The sequence below is a fragment of the Homalodisca vitripennis genome, chromosome 6, assembly GCF_021130785.1.
Source record: "Homalodisca vitripennis isolate AUS2020 chromosome 6, UT_GWSS_2.1, whole genome shotgun sequence".
Classification (NCBI taxonomy): domain Eukaryota; kingdom Metazoa; phylum Arthropoda; class Insecta; order Hemiptera; family Cicadellidae; genus Homalodisca; species Homalodisca vitripennis.
This window is the reverse complement of record NC_060212.1, coordinates 71720065-71735105: the sequence shown is the minus strand read 5'-3', so window position 1 is coordinate 71735105 and position 15041 is coordinate 71720065. Positions and strand designations below refer to the sequence as shown.

Genomic DNA, 15041 nt, shown 5'->3' with positions numbered 1-15041 from the left:
ATTGATTGATTAATTGTTAGATTGACACAAAAGTTGAGAAACTGAGTTTATAGGTTATGTCATACTATTGACAAATGTTGATAGTGTTAAGTAAATTATTAGTTTAAATCACTCTGAAATCAATCGTAATTCAGTCGATTGAGAAGAAACAGCGCGTATTGCTAGTCAAACATTTAAAATAACAAATTATAACCTCTAACCTGTCATAACAGTGCGACCAAACAAACGAACTAAACCGACCAATCACCACGCGCGGAGTTAGAATTTAACTGTGTTTAGCAAGAATTTCAAATTCCAATTTTAGTAAATGTTTTATTCAACTTTACCATTTACAATAACAAATTTTAATTAATTTCAAATTATGTACAATGTTTTAGTAAACAAAATATATTTCTATAGTTAAAATTTGTGCAATTCTTATTTTCATTCATTCAATTTCTTGTTCCTATTGTGCAATTTAATAATATTCATATCAATAAATATTCTACCGAGAAAAAGACGTTGTCACGTAAAATCTTCGCCCGTAAAACCGACTTTACAGGCAACCATAATTTTTTTTTTAATTTAAAAACAGTATGGTCGATTTTTTACACACGACTAATCGATCTATCGAAAAATAACTACTCTTTCGAATGCGGGATTCAAGGACTTGATTTTTTGTATTTCATTGATTTCCAAAGTAAACCAAAGGACTTACTTTTCGAAATTTTATTGACTCTTCTGTAATCAATTGTATTATTCAATATAAAATGACAAGTCTTATCAGAAAGGTTATATCTTTGCGTAATATAACTCAAATTAATACTTTAACACTTTGACTACCACGCTTTACGCTTTCAGACAAATGGATCTATATTAGCCATTAGAAATGTTAATTCCAAGAAGATAAGTGGTTTGGGAGTGACTAAAAATTAACGAATAAAAGATGGTTTGCTTCAATAATTATCCGTCTTATAACTACTTAACGTACGGGAAATGTATGTTTCTTTAGTTTTCAGTCACTAAAAATATAACAATTTAATTTAGCTCAAAAATTGGTGCCTTAGTTACCATAACAATTAAAACGCGTTTGTCCTTTTAAAAAACTGAATTCAAGATGTTTAAGTACTGATAAACATCTTATTACTTACTAAAGGGACAACGTACTTTTAGGGCCAGTTCACAAAATTTCATTACTGTGAAATTCGCCAATGAAACTGATTGGTATGGACCAAAATGTCAATGAATTAAAGTAGTTTAAATTCAAAATGTTCTCTACGTATTGTACTGACGAAATATCATAATCATAAATCATAGTAATTTTAAGCTAGATTGACACACCTAGAACTTCTGGAGGACTCCTTTTCTTGTCCCTCACAACAGATCGCCGGGTTTGGCTGAGAGGTCGGGAGGCCATGTTGGCGGGTGGTTGGAGGGCTGCAACGTTCGCAGGCTGTGGTCGCACCTTCTTCACATTCAGGTTGATGGCCATCTTCTCCTTCTTGCGCGGTACGACCGGGTCATCCGTCTCACTAGCGGCCTTCTCGCAGTCCTCAGCGGCACGATTTGTGTCCTCGCACTTCTGTATCTCCTCCACCTTCACCCCGGACAGGAAGGCGTCGGCCATTTTGTTATTGTTAGTGTTCTCTTTGAAGCCCTCGTTACCCAACACGGCCGTGTCTACCATCGCGGGAAAGTCCTCTAAGCACTTTTCTATTTTCAGATCGGAAATCACTTCGGGAACGTTGAGTTCATTCACCAGTTTGGTCACAGAGTCCACTTCTTCGTTGAAGTTGCACCGTTTGGGATCCACGGGAATGTTGAACTTCGGCTTGTCGTAGAAGGTCTTCTGGAACCCTCCCGAGTCCAGCTGGTTGATGCTCACGGAAACGTCGTCCTCCTCGTTGTTGTTGTTATTGTTGTTGAGACTCGTCGTGTCCTCCTCGGAGTCAGAGGAGTGCAGCTGACTCGCGAAGTGCTGGAACCCCGGGTAGTTGGGGTTGACGATGCCGCGGCGTGCGGTGGTCGGTCTGTCCTCGCTGTCGGTGTCGCTGCTCTGGCTGAAGCTGCGGTAGTCCTCCGCCTCTGGAGACGCGTCTGAAGAGCTGGTCCCGCTACTGTGCTGTCCGTCTACACAAATAAATCAACCTTAACATAACAAGTAATAGCATTATTCAATTATAATCCGATTTAGCTTCTCCAGCGTTAGGGATTAGGCGACCTTATGCACCTGCAGTGACCCAAGAGATTTTTAATCATTTAGATCAAGAAGATCGGATTAGTTTAGCCAGTAAGTTCTTGTTAACTAGAACTCTAGTTTATACAGATTATTGCCCATAACATTCTGGTTAATAAGACTCCAAAGTAACTTAGATCTTCAAGACTCACTTTTTGAGTTTGCTTTACTTGAGTTGCCATAAAATTTGAATTTTTAGCTGTAATTCATTATAGATGTAGGGATAACATAAATTTTACTAGGAAACATCTGAACAGAAATTTTATTTGTTATGTCAACCTACTTACTGACCAAACGATGAAATACTGATATCTTTCGTTTATGTAAAATAAACTTCATGATGGTTAAGCATACTTAAGAGGTAGATCCTTCCGGTTATTGGCCTGTATTGGTAATTGTTTGGACGGTAATATTATTTTGGCCAATTTCTTTTTGCTCGTTGTAAAATACTGTAATATTTATGCAAGAAAACACAAGTAAATGCTATTGTGCAGCTAAACACAAAATAATGGAGTATTTTTGGTATCCCTTAGGTAGTAGGTATCCCTAACAAATTTCCAGAACCGAACAGAACCGACTTAACAGAAATTTACAACACCGGAAAACTGACTAAAAACTGTACCTTCGTCGTCAGCTAGACTGTTGACTGGGGACGGTTGACACAGAAATCTGTACTCTGACTGTTGAAGAGCGGTCAAGTTGAAGTTCTCGTTGATAGCTAGAGACGCGGTTGCATTGTAATCGTTTTCCCATTGTGTGCTGGAACAGAAAAAAACAGCTCTTCATGTGATCGGATTTATATTTTTGATTAAAGAAAAACACACCTTAAGTCTCTCAATCACATCGTTACTAAGTTGTACCATTAATTATTAAAATGAATAATTGGTGATAAAACGTGTAACGAAGAAAGAGAGCGAGGGAAAATTAGAGCGAGTGAGAGAGAAAGAGATAGGCGAATGGAATGAGTGGGGGATGTGTGGTGAGGGGAAGGGGAAGTGACAGCTGGTCAGTAAGAGACCTGAAGTACGAGACATAAAGAGGAAGATGTACTTTAATAATACTTCATGTCATTACATTTCAGTTCAGGCAGTCATGACGATACTTTATAACCCTTTTTATGTGTCGATTGGGATTCAATGTGTGCGAAATAAAATCATTATTGGCTGAATATTATAAAAGCCTATCAGTCAAGCGACAACTTTTAATTTCTTTTGTATATCTGTATAGATATCTTCACGATATCTCGAAAACAAAATTTCCTGTAGACTTAAAATTCTACATGAAGCTTCGTTTCTATACGAGTATAGGCAACACTGAGTTCAATGGTGACGCAAGTCACTCCATCGGATTTGGCGTTGAGCGTCAGCATATTTTTATGGGTCTTATGGGTAACTATGATAGCCATGAGAAAATATCAGAATCAATTAATATGTAAACAACCTTAAAACAATCATTGTTGTCCTCCTCAATCATTGTATCACCTGTTGACATTTAAAAAATGATATCTTTTGGATTGGTTGGTAAGGATTTTGATACATTCTATCAGATCCTTTGATACTCCGTTGAATCAGTTTATTTTTATAAAGAGATGATACAAGATTTTAGCGTATGACATAGTAACACGTGTAGCCTAACTATTCCATCCCACACAGAAGATATTTTGGTGATTTGGTGAGTACATGTTTATTATTTAAACACTTTTATTAAACCCAACTTAATAACCAAAAGTGTGAATGTTCCACGTGGAAAAATGTTATGAGAAATATATCACCTGTGAATTAGAAATTTTGTATGAAACTTAATTTCCCCATGGATAAGAATAAGTTCTATGATGGTGCATGTCCGACAATGGAATTTGGTTGAGCGTTATTAAAGCCTATCACTCAGTAGCTTGGCACAATCTCTATTTTGCCTGCCGGGGGATGTAAAAATTCCATCTATCTATCTGTCGATCTCAAGAATTGAAATTTTACACATAATCCCTGTGAAACATGTTACGCGTCTCAGGAGGCGTATTTCTCCCTGGTTATTATATGGAAGAGAAAGGAATTGGCTGTTTACTTTCTAGAGATATAATATTTACAGTATACCTACCCTACCTTTGTATGCACAGAAGGAAAACATATGCAAGATCAGTTTTTAAGAGTTCAGATTATTCGGGGATATTCTGTTGGATGAAGGTAAAAAAGATGTACAAATATGTAAACCTCCAACCCTCACATCGTTAGACTAACTGGATATCGTAGTTGTCGGTTGCAACCTTCGAAGGTTATGCAAAATTATTTGCAGTGTGGAGAGAGAGATGATAAATATGACAGATTACCTCTGAAAGAGTTGTGTGGACAACAGCTTGGGTGCGGTCTCAGAGTTGTGGTTGTATTCTCGTCCCAACCCGTTGTCATGGCTGAAACAAAACCAGGCTCAGTGATTAATAGGAACCAAAGACGATCCAAACTCAGACATCTCACCAAGATTAGTAACTAAGACAAGTAATGCTCCATGGCTATCAACACTAGTTCCTGGATCCACCGTCGTATGGCGCTGAGAACAGAGTTATAGTAAGACTTCCATCTTTTCTGCGATTGGAACATCGTAAAAGACACGTTCTAAAAGTACAAATACAATATCCAGCAAAAATAAGATAACAATGGATATAAATTTTGAGTTTTGTGCAAATACAAAATACACTACAGGTACATAAGTAAATATAAGTATACGGTATATTATTTCTCCAAAACCTAAACTTAATATCACGACCTTTTTGCTTTGTGATTTCTAACCATTAAAGGCGATTTGACCAGTTAGTACACTACATAAAGTATCGTTAACTGATTAAATTACCTTTAATTGAATTCACAGAACAGTATATCATACGAAACAATCATGATATTTAAGATTACATTTTTGAAAAGATAATTTAACATTAGTTTTCAAATTTTATGTTATAGTAGTATTTGGCTGAGTATTTGCAACGTATTTTACTCAAGGTAATATCTGGTGAAATGTTCCCTCTTGATATTTCGAGAATGAAATAGTCTATAGACTTCACGGAATGTGTTGTGCGACACGTGGTGTGTCGTACTCTCACCTAGTTATAATAATAAGCGCAATCAAAGTTTAAATATGTTATTATAAAACGAAACTAAGAGGGAACAGTAATGAAGGTCTTGATAGCTATCTCAACTTGCTATGATACCCAAAACAATTGGATTACAAGTTCGCAGAAACGCAAGAGACATAGATTGGTTTCTGCATGTGAACTAGGTCAGTTTACTTACAAGTCTGACAGTGATTAGGAATCAGTAAATGGATTACGGGACTTAAGTTATCTCTACTGGAGTTGGTGACTGATAAACAGGGCTGACATATGTAAGTCTTGTACACATCTCATCTGTCGTACCTCTTACACATATGTGTTATTGGATGTCCACTAGGTTTTCAGTTGGATTAATGTTTTATTATTTTTAAAGAAAATTTTGGCTACATCCTTTAAAGTACCATATATGAAGACAGGAAAGACAGAAAAAATGGTTTACTATTTCATGAGGAGAAGTAAAAATTTGAAAAACAATTTTGAAACATCTTATAATCCGGCCAATAGAAAAACGGTTGGAGATAAGCGTATGAACATTTACAGTTAATTAATTAGTTAGAAAGATGACTAAAAACTAATAAAAACAATATAAAAAATTCCATAAATAGTATTTAATTAAAATTAGAACTTCTATCATTCATAAATGAATAAAAACTAGTCACTACTTGAAGATATAACTCACCTGTACTGAAACAGTTTTAATTTTTATATTTAATAATTTTTAATGTGGGTTGATTGCAAAATTGCCTAAATTTTCTGCTATAAATGCAGTGATGTAAATTCTGAATTAATCCAACATTAAATGCTGTATGATGCATTGATCTAGCATTGAAATGCTGCAAATTCATTGTAGAAAAATCAACGAATGCTTTAGTTGTTGTCTTTACGCAAGTTATCATAAACTTATTTTAATTTAAAATAGAAAAATATTTTCAAAATCAAATTTATTTATTTAATAAGACAGCTGCAGTAACTATATAAGAGAATAAAAACCGTTAAAATGATTCCTTATGAGACTACTAAAAATTATTTCTTTACATTGTTACTAACATAAATGAACAAATGATGGAGTTACAAGAATAGATAATTAACAGAAATCTTTCTGATACTAACGATATTAAATTCTATTAATTAACTAATTCCCGCACATTAAGCCACATGATATTGTAAAACACAAACTTAAAAATAACAAAATTAAACTTAAACACTACAGTGTTTTATTAAATCATAACATTGTGTTAGCAATTTCATTCCAAGTACCCAAGTAATTTAACTTTATAATTAAAAATTTCAAAGATAATAGCTAGAGTGGCAAGTTCCAAAAGTTTCTTTTCGATTCACAAAGTGTTTCTGAAGTTTGGAAAGTTTTCAGCTCGGATAAGGACAGGACTGAATATTCCTTTAAAGCCGGAAGATGCTTGAACGAATCTTTCCAACCGTCTGGGGACATAAAAGTAAATAATAATAAATGAATTATTATATGTACGAGTTCAAACTCTCAAACTTCAACTAGGAAATTATAGTTCAAGTTAGGTTTCTGGAGTAGTTCCGTTCTTGGAAACTATTTCTTAGAAGAGTTTAATACTGTCCATAATTGCTCTGCTTAGAGTTGGAAGGTTTTATTTTGTAGTCTTCGTGAAATTACAAATTATAATTTGCTAGAATAGTTATTACGTACGATATAAAGTATGTTTATCACATAGTCCTTCTAACCACTTTTGACTTTTGACCCTATCATCTTATTTCTATTTCCTCCAGTTCAGGGCAACTGGCTATATATGATTTTTCAGATCAACTGTTCCATCTCGGAGCAATATCTCGTATGATCAATTTCCTTATAGTTCGAACTAGACTAAAGCTAAGTTGTTGTTTAAAGCCGCATGTGTGGGTAATAAAGTGGATTTCTGAGTCATGTTCTGTTCACTAATATTTTTTAGTAATAAGGATTTATTCACCAATTACAAATAAATTCGAATGTAACTATAGATTTTATCGAGTAGTGAGTTTTTTACTTTAAACAAACACACATTTTACAAGGAGAACTGCACATTCATTCGTTCCATTTATGCAAAACGAATAGGAAACAACTAAATGTGATTACTGCCATAATGAACGAAAGAGCTGAAATTAAACTCTATTTATGTTGGAACATGATGTGTATTGAGCTAAAATATGCCCTACTTACGTGACTTTAAAAATAAAACCACGACCAGCTTTATAGATATTTTAAAATATTTACGGATTATGGTTGTTACAATCAGATATCAATTTACTTCCATAATATATTTCGAACGAACCTTAATCCGTCTATGACTGGCTTAATATTTTACTAAGCGACTTACAAATATAATTACATTTAATTTTCTACGTATGAAAAGTTGAAATTTTGATAGAAAGCCGTTAAAATGGTCTATAAATAGTATTCATACAAGTTATTGTTATCGTTTTTACTAAGCCTTATCATACTGGTCACAATATAAAATCAAAAGGATTAAAAACTGGAAATATATAGAATTTAGTAACAAACAAAAAGAAAATAAGGAGACTCGATACAGATTAACTCTTAATAGCCCAGATTTTAAGTGAGAGGACCACACGTCGGTATAAATACTGTACAAACTACTGTTCTAATATGGCTGCAATGAGCAGTAGGTTAACAACTAGTATTATACTAGTTAGTTTAAACCATTGGTATACGAGTACTAGCTAGTTTCAACAATTTATATACTAGCTACTTTAACATAAACCGTCACTGATCGTTACTGTATACTATGGGATGTTGAAATTGTCGCCAGTAATGCCATTAAAGAGGATGTAAATACATATAAAAAATAACACAATGTTGTGAAACAGGAACTTTTGCTATTATAACAGTCTTGCTCAAAAAGGAAAAGTCCACTGAAGATGGTTTAGAATTAATCCGTAATGCACTGTGAAGTAATTAAAATCTGATTTAACGTCTTCGGGCTGTAAGTAATTCTAATTACTGAAAACCGAAGTAATTAGAATTATAATTAAAACGTTGCTTCCTAGCCTTTGACCATTTTTTTTAGCTGTTTCCATTTCAGAGCTCTGGTTTGGGCTGGGCAACGTTTAAGGCTTTAAACTGTACGGGCCTCAAATGTAAACATTTATGTGTTGTCCCCCCCGGTTAAGTGACAACAGGTATGCGAAACTATACTTATTAATTGAGTTCCTCAAATTTGATTCTTATTGATCGGTAATGTTCGCCTTTAAATGTTACTATTAATGTAGCCTTGGCAGATTTTGGTGAGGTGTATGAACCATGATGGCAACGAGAAAATAGCAGGGGGACAAACAAATTTGTAAACAAACTGAGTATATCATATGACATTTTAAATATGTAATATTAGCAGCATCATGTTATTTTGCTTCAGTCGTACTTCTGGCTTATTATTGCTTGAGAGGACAAGATATTTGGTAAAAGATTATTACCCGCGGAGCTTGTAACGATTATCTTAAATGCTTTGGATCCGCGGAGGTCGAATGTTTTGAAGAACAGCGAAAATGTAGTCTGTGGTACCAAAGGTGTATCTTAGCTGACTATAGGATCCGGCAGCTTCTAACGTAGCAAAAAAAATCTTTTTTCGGCCAATCGAGTAATCATGTATAAAAGAACGCCTTTTTATGTGTTATGCGTTCCAAATTAGAAAGACACGATATAGTGTACACCAAAATGAAGATCTTGGATCTCTTTGACAAATGTGTTACTCATCCAGCTGTTGTTTCTAGTTAGTCTCTAAAATCTCCAAGGAAAGTCTTTACTATAAATCGAACCATAACTCTTCAGGAACTCCTAATGGCTTTGATAGCACAACTGTGATTCAAGAGTTCGTGGAAAATTCAGTAGAACTATTGGACGAGTAATACATTTTGATCCTGCTTGGGTCTATTATAGGTAGCAAGAGCCGTCAAAAACTTCAGATAGAATACCAGTGTAGGGAAAATTAACTAAAGTTACGAAAAGCAACTTTGACGGTTATCAGTTACGGGAATGTTAAAGGCTCAATATCAGCGAATATAAAAATGCTTTGTTGACGAACTTAGTGTCGCCATAATAATAATAAAAAAAAAAAAACACGAGTTATTAGAATAACTTATGGAGACTACGAACATAGATAAACCGTGATTGACTTGAGTGACAATGGTCTACAGTCGAAATTCAACAAGATATTTTCTTTCTTGTTAGGTTACAGCTTCACTATCGTTAATCTGTTCCAAAAAAGACTACCATCTGACTTCGTATCAGCTTCGTTCGTCCCACATCATTTAATACATAGCGGACGTGGTAGCAAATACAATGGTAACTGCTGCATGGACAGGGGATATTATTTTGTTCACTTTCCCCAAAAATCTGTCATCTTTCAGGATTTCCAATGCAAACTTTTTTTACCGAAAGCGCTTCTTAGATTCACGTTTATAGAGCAGAAAATTTAGTTTCCTTAGAATCAATTCTGTTGAACTGATTTATTCATAAACCGATTTATAAACATTTTAAAATTCATCCTATGTTTTAAAATGGTGGTCTTGAAGTTTTGACAGGGAATTATTTTAATTATTAAAAAATTTAGACAAATATGTAGTTCATAAAGTATTATAATTCTCAGTACACTTACAAATTTGGGTTTTAATGGTTTTTCAGTCTTGTGTAAACGTTCAAGACGATGGCACAGATAATTGTACTTTCATTTTACTAAACGAAATTTATATACTATTTTTAAACTTAACACTTAAGTAAAACATTTTATAATATAGCGTTTTTAAATATTCATGTATTATGTTTATTTATAACTCGTACGGTATATAAAGAGCTTGATGATTGATTACTAACTTATCTTACAATGCAAAAATGTATTAAAACCATAGGAAACATTACAAATGAATATGTAATACTACAATAGTACACAGAATGTGTAACGTATTCTACACAAAACAATGCACGGATTGTTGATTTATTTGGCTTGTTAGGCCACGTGACATGCTACTCACTGACAGAGTGATGGATGGGGTAACAATACCGTGTTACCAGAACGTGTGTAGCGTGGCGATCGCTGATACAGTACCACGTGTGACAAGCAACCGAAACTGAGATGAATACAATATTTTCACAGCGTCCTGGCACGCATATAATATTATTCGTTTTCGCACCTGAATAATCAAATACGAGATTGTGATACAACACAAGTGATAATATCAGTAGTTCTGGGGAAAATGCGTTACTGTGCAGGGGAATAAAAGGAGATATATTGGAAAGAGGGGTCGAAATCTTGACAAGTTGTGATCTATGGAAGAGTAACTGCCCGGACCATTTGTCAAACGGTAGCGGACAGCGTGGTGGTGTGGGCAGATAGGGACTGTGACACTGCCCTGGAGAATTTTATAGTACAGTACATGTTCGACCAAGTGGTTTAGTGAAATACAAAATAACCAGGGCTGTTGTGGGTAAGCTGCCAACCAGTTCGTGTTGTGACCCTCAAGTTTCTGTTCCTGCGGCTCAGTTGGTAACTAAAATTGTCAAATTATGTACTTGTCCGTATGCATGTCCTGACGAAGATTAATGGTAATTTTAAAAATTCTTCAAATATAAAGTGGATAATATTTATGGAGATGGAATCGGTCGAATTACATTAAGTATGCCATCTATTGCAGCTCGGAAGATAGAAGTTTTATCGTAGATCTGCCAATAGTTTAGAAGAAACCCAGAATTGTATAGAAATACTTTCAGATGAAGATCTAATAATAAAATTGAATTTAAGGTTCAGGTAAAAATTTGTTGTCATTTATTTGTAAAGCGCCAAAGTTTTAGAAAACCAAATATTGAGCTACAAAATGTTCTATATGATTGCTCCACCACAGAATTCAATTTGAAATTCTTCTTGCTACTCTTCACTCCAAGTTATTGAGAACGAATATTTACGTTGTTTATTGAGCGTTTCAATTTAAATATCTGAGGCAACATAGGTTGACGCAGTAGTTATCTTCCTCCTAGGCTCGCTTTTATCAGAGCCGAAAATAAAAGTCTGTTAACCAAATTCACCTCCAATTCACCGCAATGGCCAAGACATCAAAGAACTCGTAGAGCAAAGATCGTTATAAAATTTCATTGGCGAAAAACAACATCCCTCGAGATAGACAATACTGTGACTAAGAAAGACCTAAGCGCGCATGAATCCTGTAGGATCACGATTGAGGCACGGATGAAGCGATTGTTGCTCATGATTGCGTTGAATTCCTCACCTAGAGTCTTATTGAGACAGCTCTGGGATAGAGTCTTGATTAACTAGACGTTGTTTGAGATAGTGCCCATGAGAAATGTCGTTATGCGTTTAACTTACATTAACACTTAAGGAAGTTTCCAAGAATAATCACTGAACTGGTTATCGTTTGATGCTAATAGTAGAAGGGTAACAAGTACGCTTGGTTAGCATCTGTCACATTAAGTGTGTATCGTTGTGGTCTTTAGTGGAATTAATTTAGGAATGAACGTACCATTTCTTTCTTTTAATTCAGGTGGTAATGTAGCCCAAAATGTGTCGTTCTACTGCAACTCCTTGAAAAGAATATTGACGAGTAGGACACACCCAAGAGTAAATTAACCCCGGAATTAAAGACCGTTATATAAATACCGGGCAATATGAAGGGTAGAATGTTTTGTAATCACTCATCCTCCCTTCATTTGGAACATGCAGTTCTACAAATGTATATGTGAATTTCCGTCATTTACATGTTCTAATGTACTGTGCGATGTGACGGCAAGATGAATTATCATACTAAGTAAAATGATCACAAAGAATAATTAGTGAATGTGGAGAATTTTGATTTGGAAAACTTGCCCATCCAAGGCTGTTTCTTTGCACAATGGATATAATTTCTTAAAACAATTAATTGTAATTAATTAACTTGAATTTAAATTTTAATATGTAACCTTTGTGTTACACTCTTTAAAATAAAATAAAAATGTTTGTCCCCCTCGAAAAGTTTTCAAAGGGAACACTAATTTGAAATATCTTTGAGGGTCATGAGTCTACTGATGGTGTTCTCCAATTACATGTCAAAGACTGAAACACTATACATCTATATCACTGATTCTTTTTGTAATTGGAGGAAAATGTGTAAAAATATCACACATTTTGGGCTGGCTTTATGGCGTTTCAAATTAACCATCTTTTTGGATTTATTTATGCCTTTATCTCCTGCTTGTTAAATTAGTGTTAACAGCTTTTTTTTAACCACCTGATGATGAATCCTTTGTTCCGAAACATACAGTGGAAGCCTACGTACTACAACGTTTTGACAATGTGTATTACCATAATTTTAGTTAATTGAACATATCCGGGGCGATATACAATGCATTTTGATACAAGTTACTATATTGAGTTAATATACTTAGAGTATCCAAAACCATTTTTTGTAATTTTAGTTTTTACATTTATGAAATAGACCTACATATTGGAACCATCGATCTAATTGGTCGTGATAAAATTTTAATCTGATATGGGAAATTATGTTAATTTTGATTTATTGAAACAAGTAAAGTTTACGAAAAATTTATTTCTATTAACTTTCCTTTTAGGTTATATTGTATATAATAAATAATATAATATTATTTATGTACTTACATATTGCGTGGCCTGTTAGCATGGACTACCATTGGACCCTCGACTTGCTTCAGCCGCATACCGCGTTCCTGCAACACGAGTAACATTTGTAACACATGTAACACTTGTAGGTGGTGCAACACTAGTATCATTTGCCGTAATTTAATCACGAGTAACATTTGCAGTAACCGCAACAAACCTAACATAGTGGCAACTACAACAAAAGTTTGGTAAGGAGAGACCATGTTATATTGAGATTATCAAACATATATCTATAGCTTGTAACCATAATTGAACTTAGTTATGGAGGTAATTGTGTTTTGTTTTTGGTCCGCCATCAAAAATTTTATAATTTGGAAGCAAAAAATTAGATTTAAGAATTATATCTGTTTGAAAATCACGAAATAGATATAGAAAGAAAAAAATTACTCTTTTGTGAGGTTTATTCATTAATTGATTTTTGGTTTTTAAATTGAAAACGCAAAGGTTACTATGTTTTATTAGTGACCGCCTTGTGAATATGAGTTCGCGGTGTAGTATAGGCTTTCTTTACTAGAGCACAAATGGGCGAAATGAGGGAGAAGTTGAAAGAGTAAATTTTAGCATAAACCAAATAAAAACGTTTGATACCCATAACGCATTTTCATTAAACTTCCACAAAAAAGTTGCTTTGTAGGTTCAGTAATTTCTATTGTTATCTATATTCTGTACTGCGATTTCAATAATAAATTAGTGCTTTTATCAAGCGTATGTCTTAGAGATAGTGTGCATGGAATATATGCGTGACACAAACTCTGGATCGATTTATTTTAACTTATATTATAGTTATGAGCTACGTTAATTATCCACCTGAAGAAGAGATTAGATTGCAGACCTCGAAACGTAGTAACTGATAGTTAACTTCTTGTCAATAATCACTGAACAATACCAAATGTTCTGAGAAATCCTGTTTCCTTCACAATCTCGCCATCGTCAAAACAAACTTTAAACAAAACACTTATAATAGTTAAAAAGGTACCGTTACGTAGGATACAATTATTTACTCTTTCTACAATTACAAATGAATATGTTTACTGAAGTTGTATACACATCTGTTATAGGATTTATAATCAAAATATTATATTAAAAATGCACTTATCTTGATCTTATCTGCATCTTATCCTTTTTTAATGCTTATGAAATGTTCAATGAATATTATTTTATCTATTTATTTCAAGGACAGGTACATCTGTTTTACTTTAGTATGTTTAAGCATGGAAATATATAAATGTCAGTAATGTTCGCAAATATTAAATTATCAAGATAATTATGTATTTATAAGATTAAAAAAATAAAAAAAGATTAATAACGACTGACTAAAAACTGGCAAAACACACTTACCCGGCGATATCTTACAACATATAACGAGGGCATGTCCAAGTTTAAAATCAACCTAAATAGTAAATATACCAGTAGCGAACTAATAGCTCATAAGTCAAAAGTCATAAAAAATCGACACACGTTTTGAGGAACACAACACTTTTTTGAGGAATAAAATATAGGCAAGCTTGAAATAATTGATATAGACCCGTCACTCAAGGTACGTGTGTTTGATAAATGTATGTATCAAGAATGTACGAGATGTGCGAGACGAACAAGCTGAATGTACATTGGCTACTCACATGGTGATACTACAGGTTCGTGTATGATATGGCGCGTTGCCTTGTATAACCTGTAAGAGGCTTACACCGTCTAACCGAGTTACCCTACAAGAGAGATCCTGTTTGTGTATTACGTCACTGTCATCGTCACATTTTGGCAACAGTTGTCACACACGGTATTACATCACAGGAGGTGTGACCTATTTGTCACCGCTACACACTGAATCTGTCGCAGTTGTCATTAACAAGAGTTTTAATTTGTGACTGTTACTTGAGAATTTCAAGTATTCTGTTTTCATGATTGGCGTAGCTCCTTGGAAGTTAAATTTTGGGGTCTAAGTCCCCCCCCCTCCAATGGTATGGTAATTATTTGTATTTATGATGTTGAATTATTTCTACACTATTATACCGTAGGGTTTTGGGTGAAAACTACAAAATCGTTTTGTTTCCCGATAGACCAAAATTGTGAAAGT

General features: G+C 34.2%; 1 protein-coding gene across 1 annotated transcript in view; it reads right to left on the bottom strand.

The window, feature by feature from the left end:
* Positions 1 to 14579, bottom strand: part of LOC124364425 — a 65421-nt gene extending 50842 nt beyond the window's left edge. Inside the window, exons 1-5 of the mRNA XM_046819914.1 lie at positions 14309 to 14579; positions 12950 to 13017; positions 4539 to 4619; positions 2838 to 2974; positions 1321 to 2109 (exon numbers count right to left, since the gene is read on the bottom strand). Coding sequence (XP_046675870.1) covers positions 1321 to 2109; positions 2838 to 2974; positions 4539 to 4619; positions 12950 to 13017; positions 14309 to 14341 — 1108 coding nt within the window. The 5' untranslated portion in view covers positions 14342 to 14579. The remainder of the gene's footprint in view (positions 1 to 1320; positions 2110 to 2837; positions 2975 to 4538; positions 4620 to 12949; positions 13018 to 14308) is intronic.
* Between the last annotated feature and the right edge of the window lie 462 nt (positions 14580 to 15041).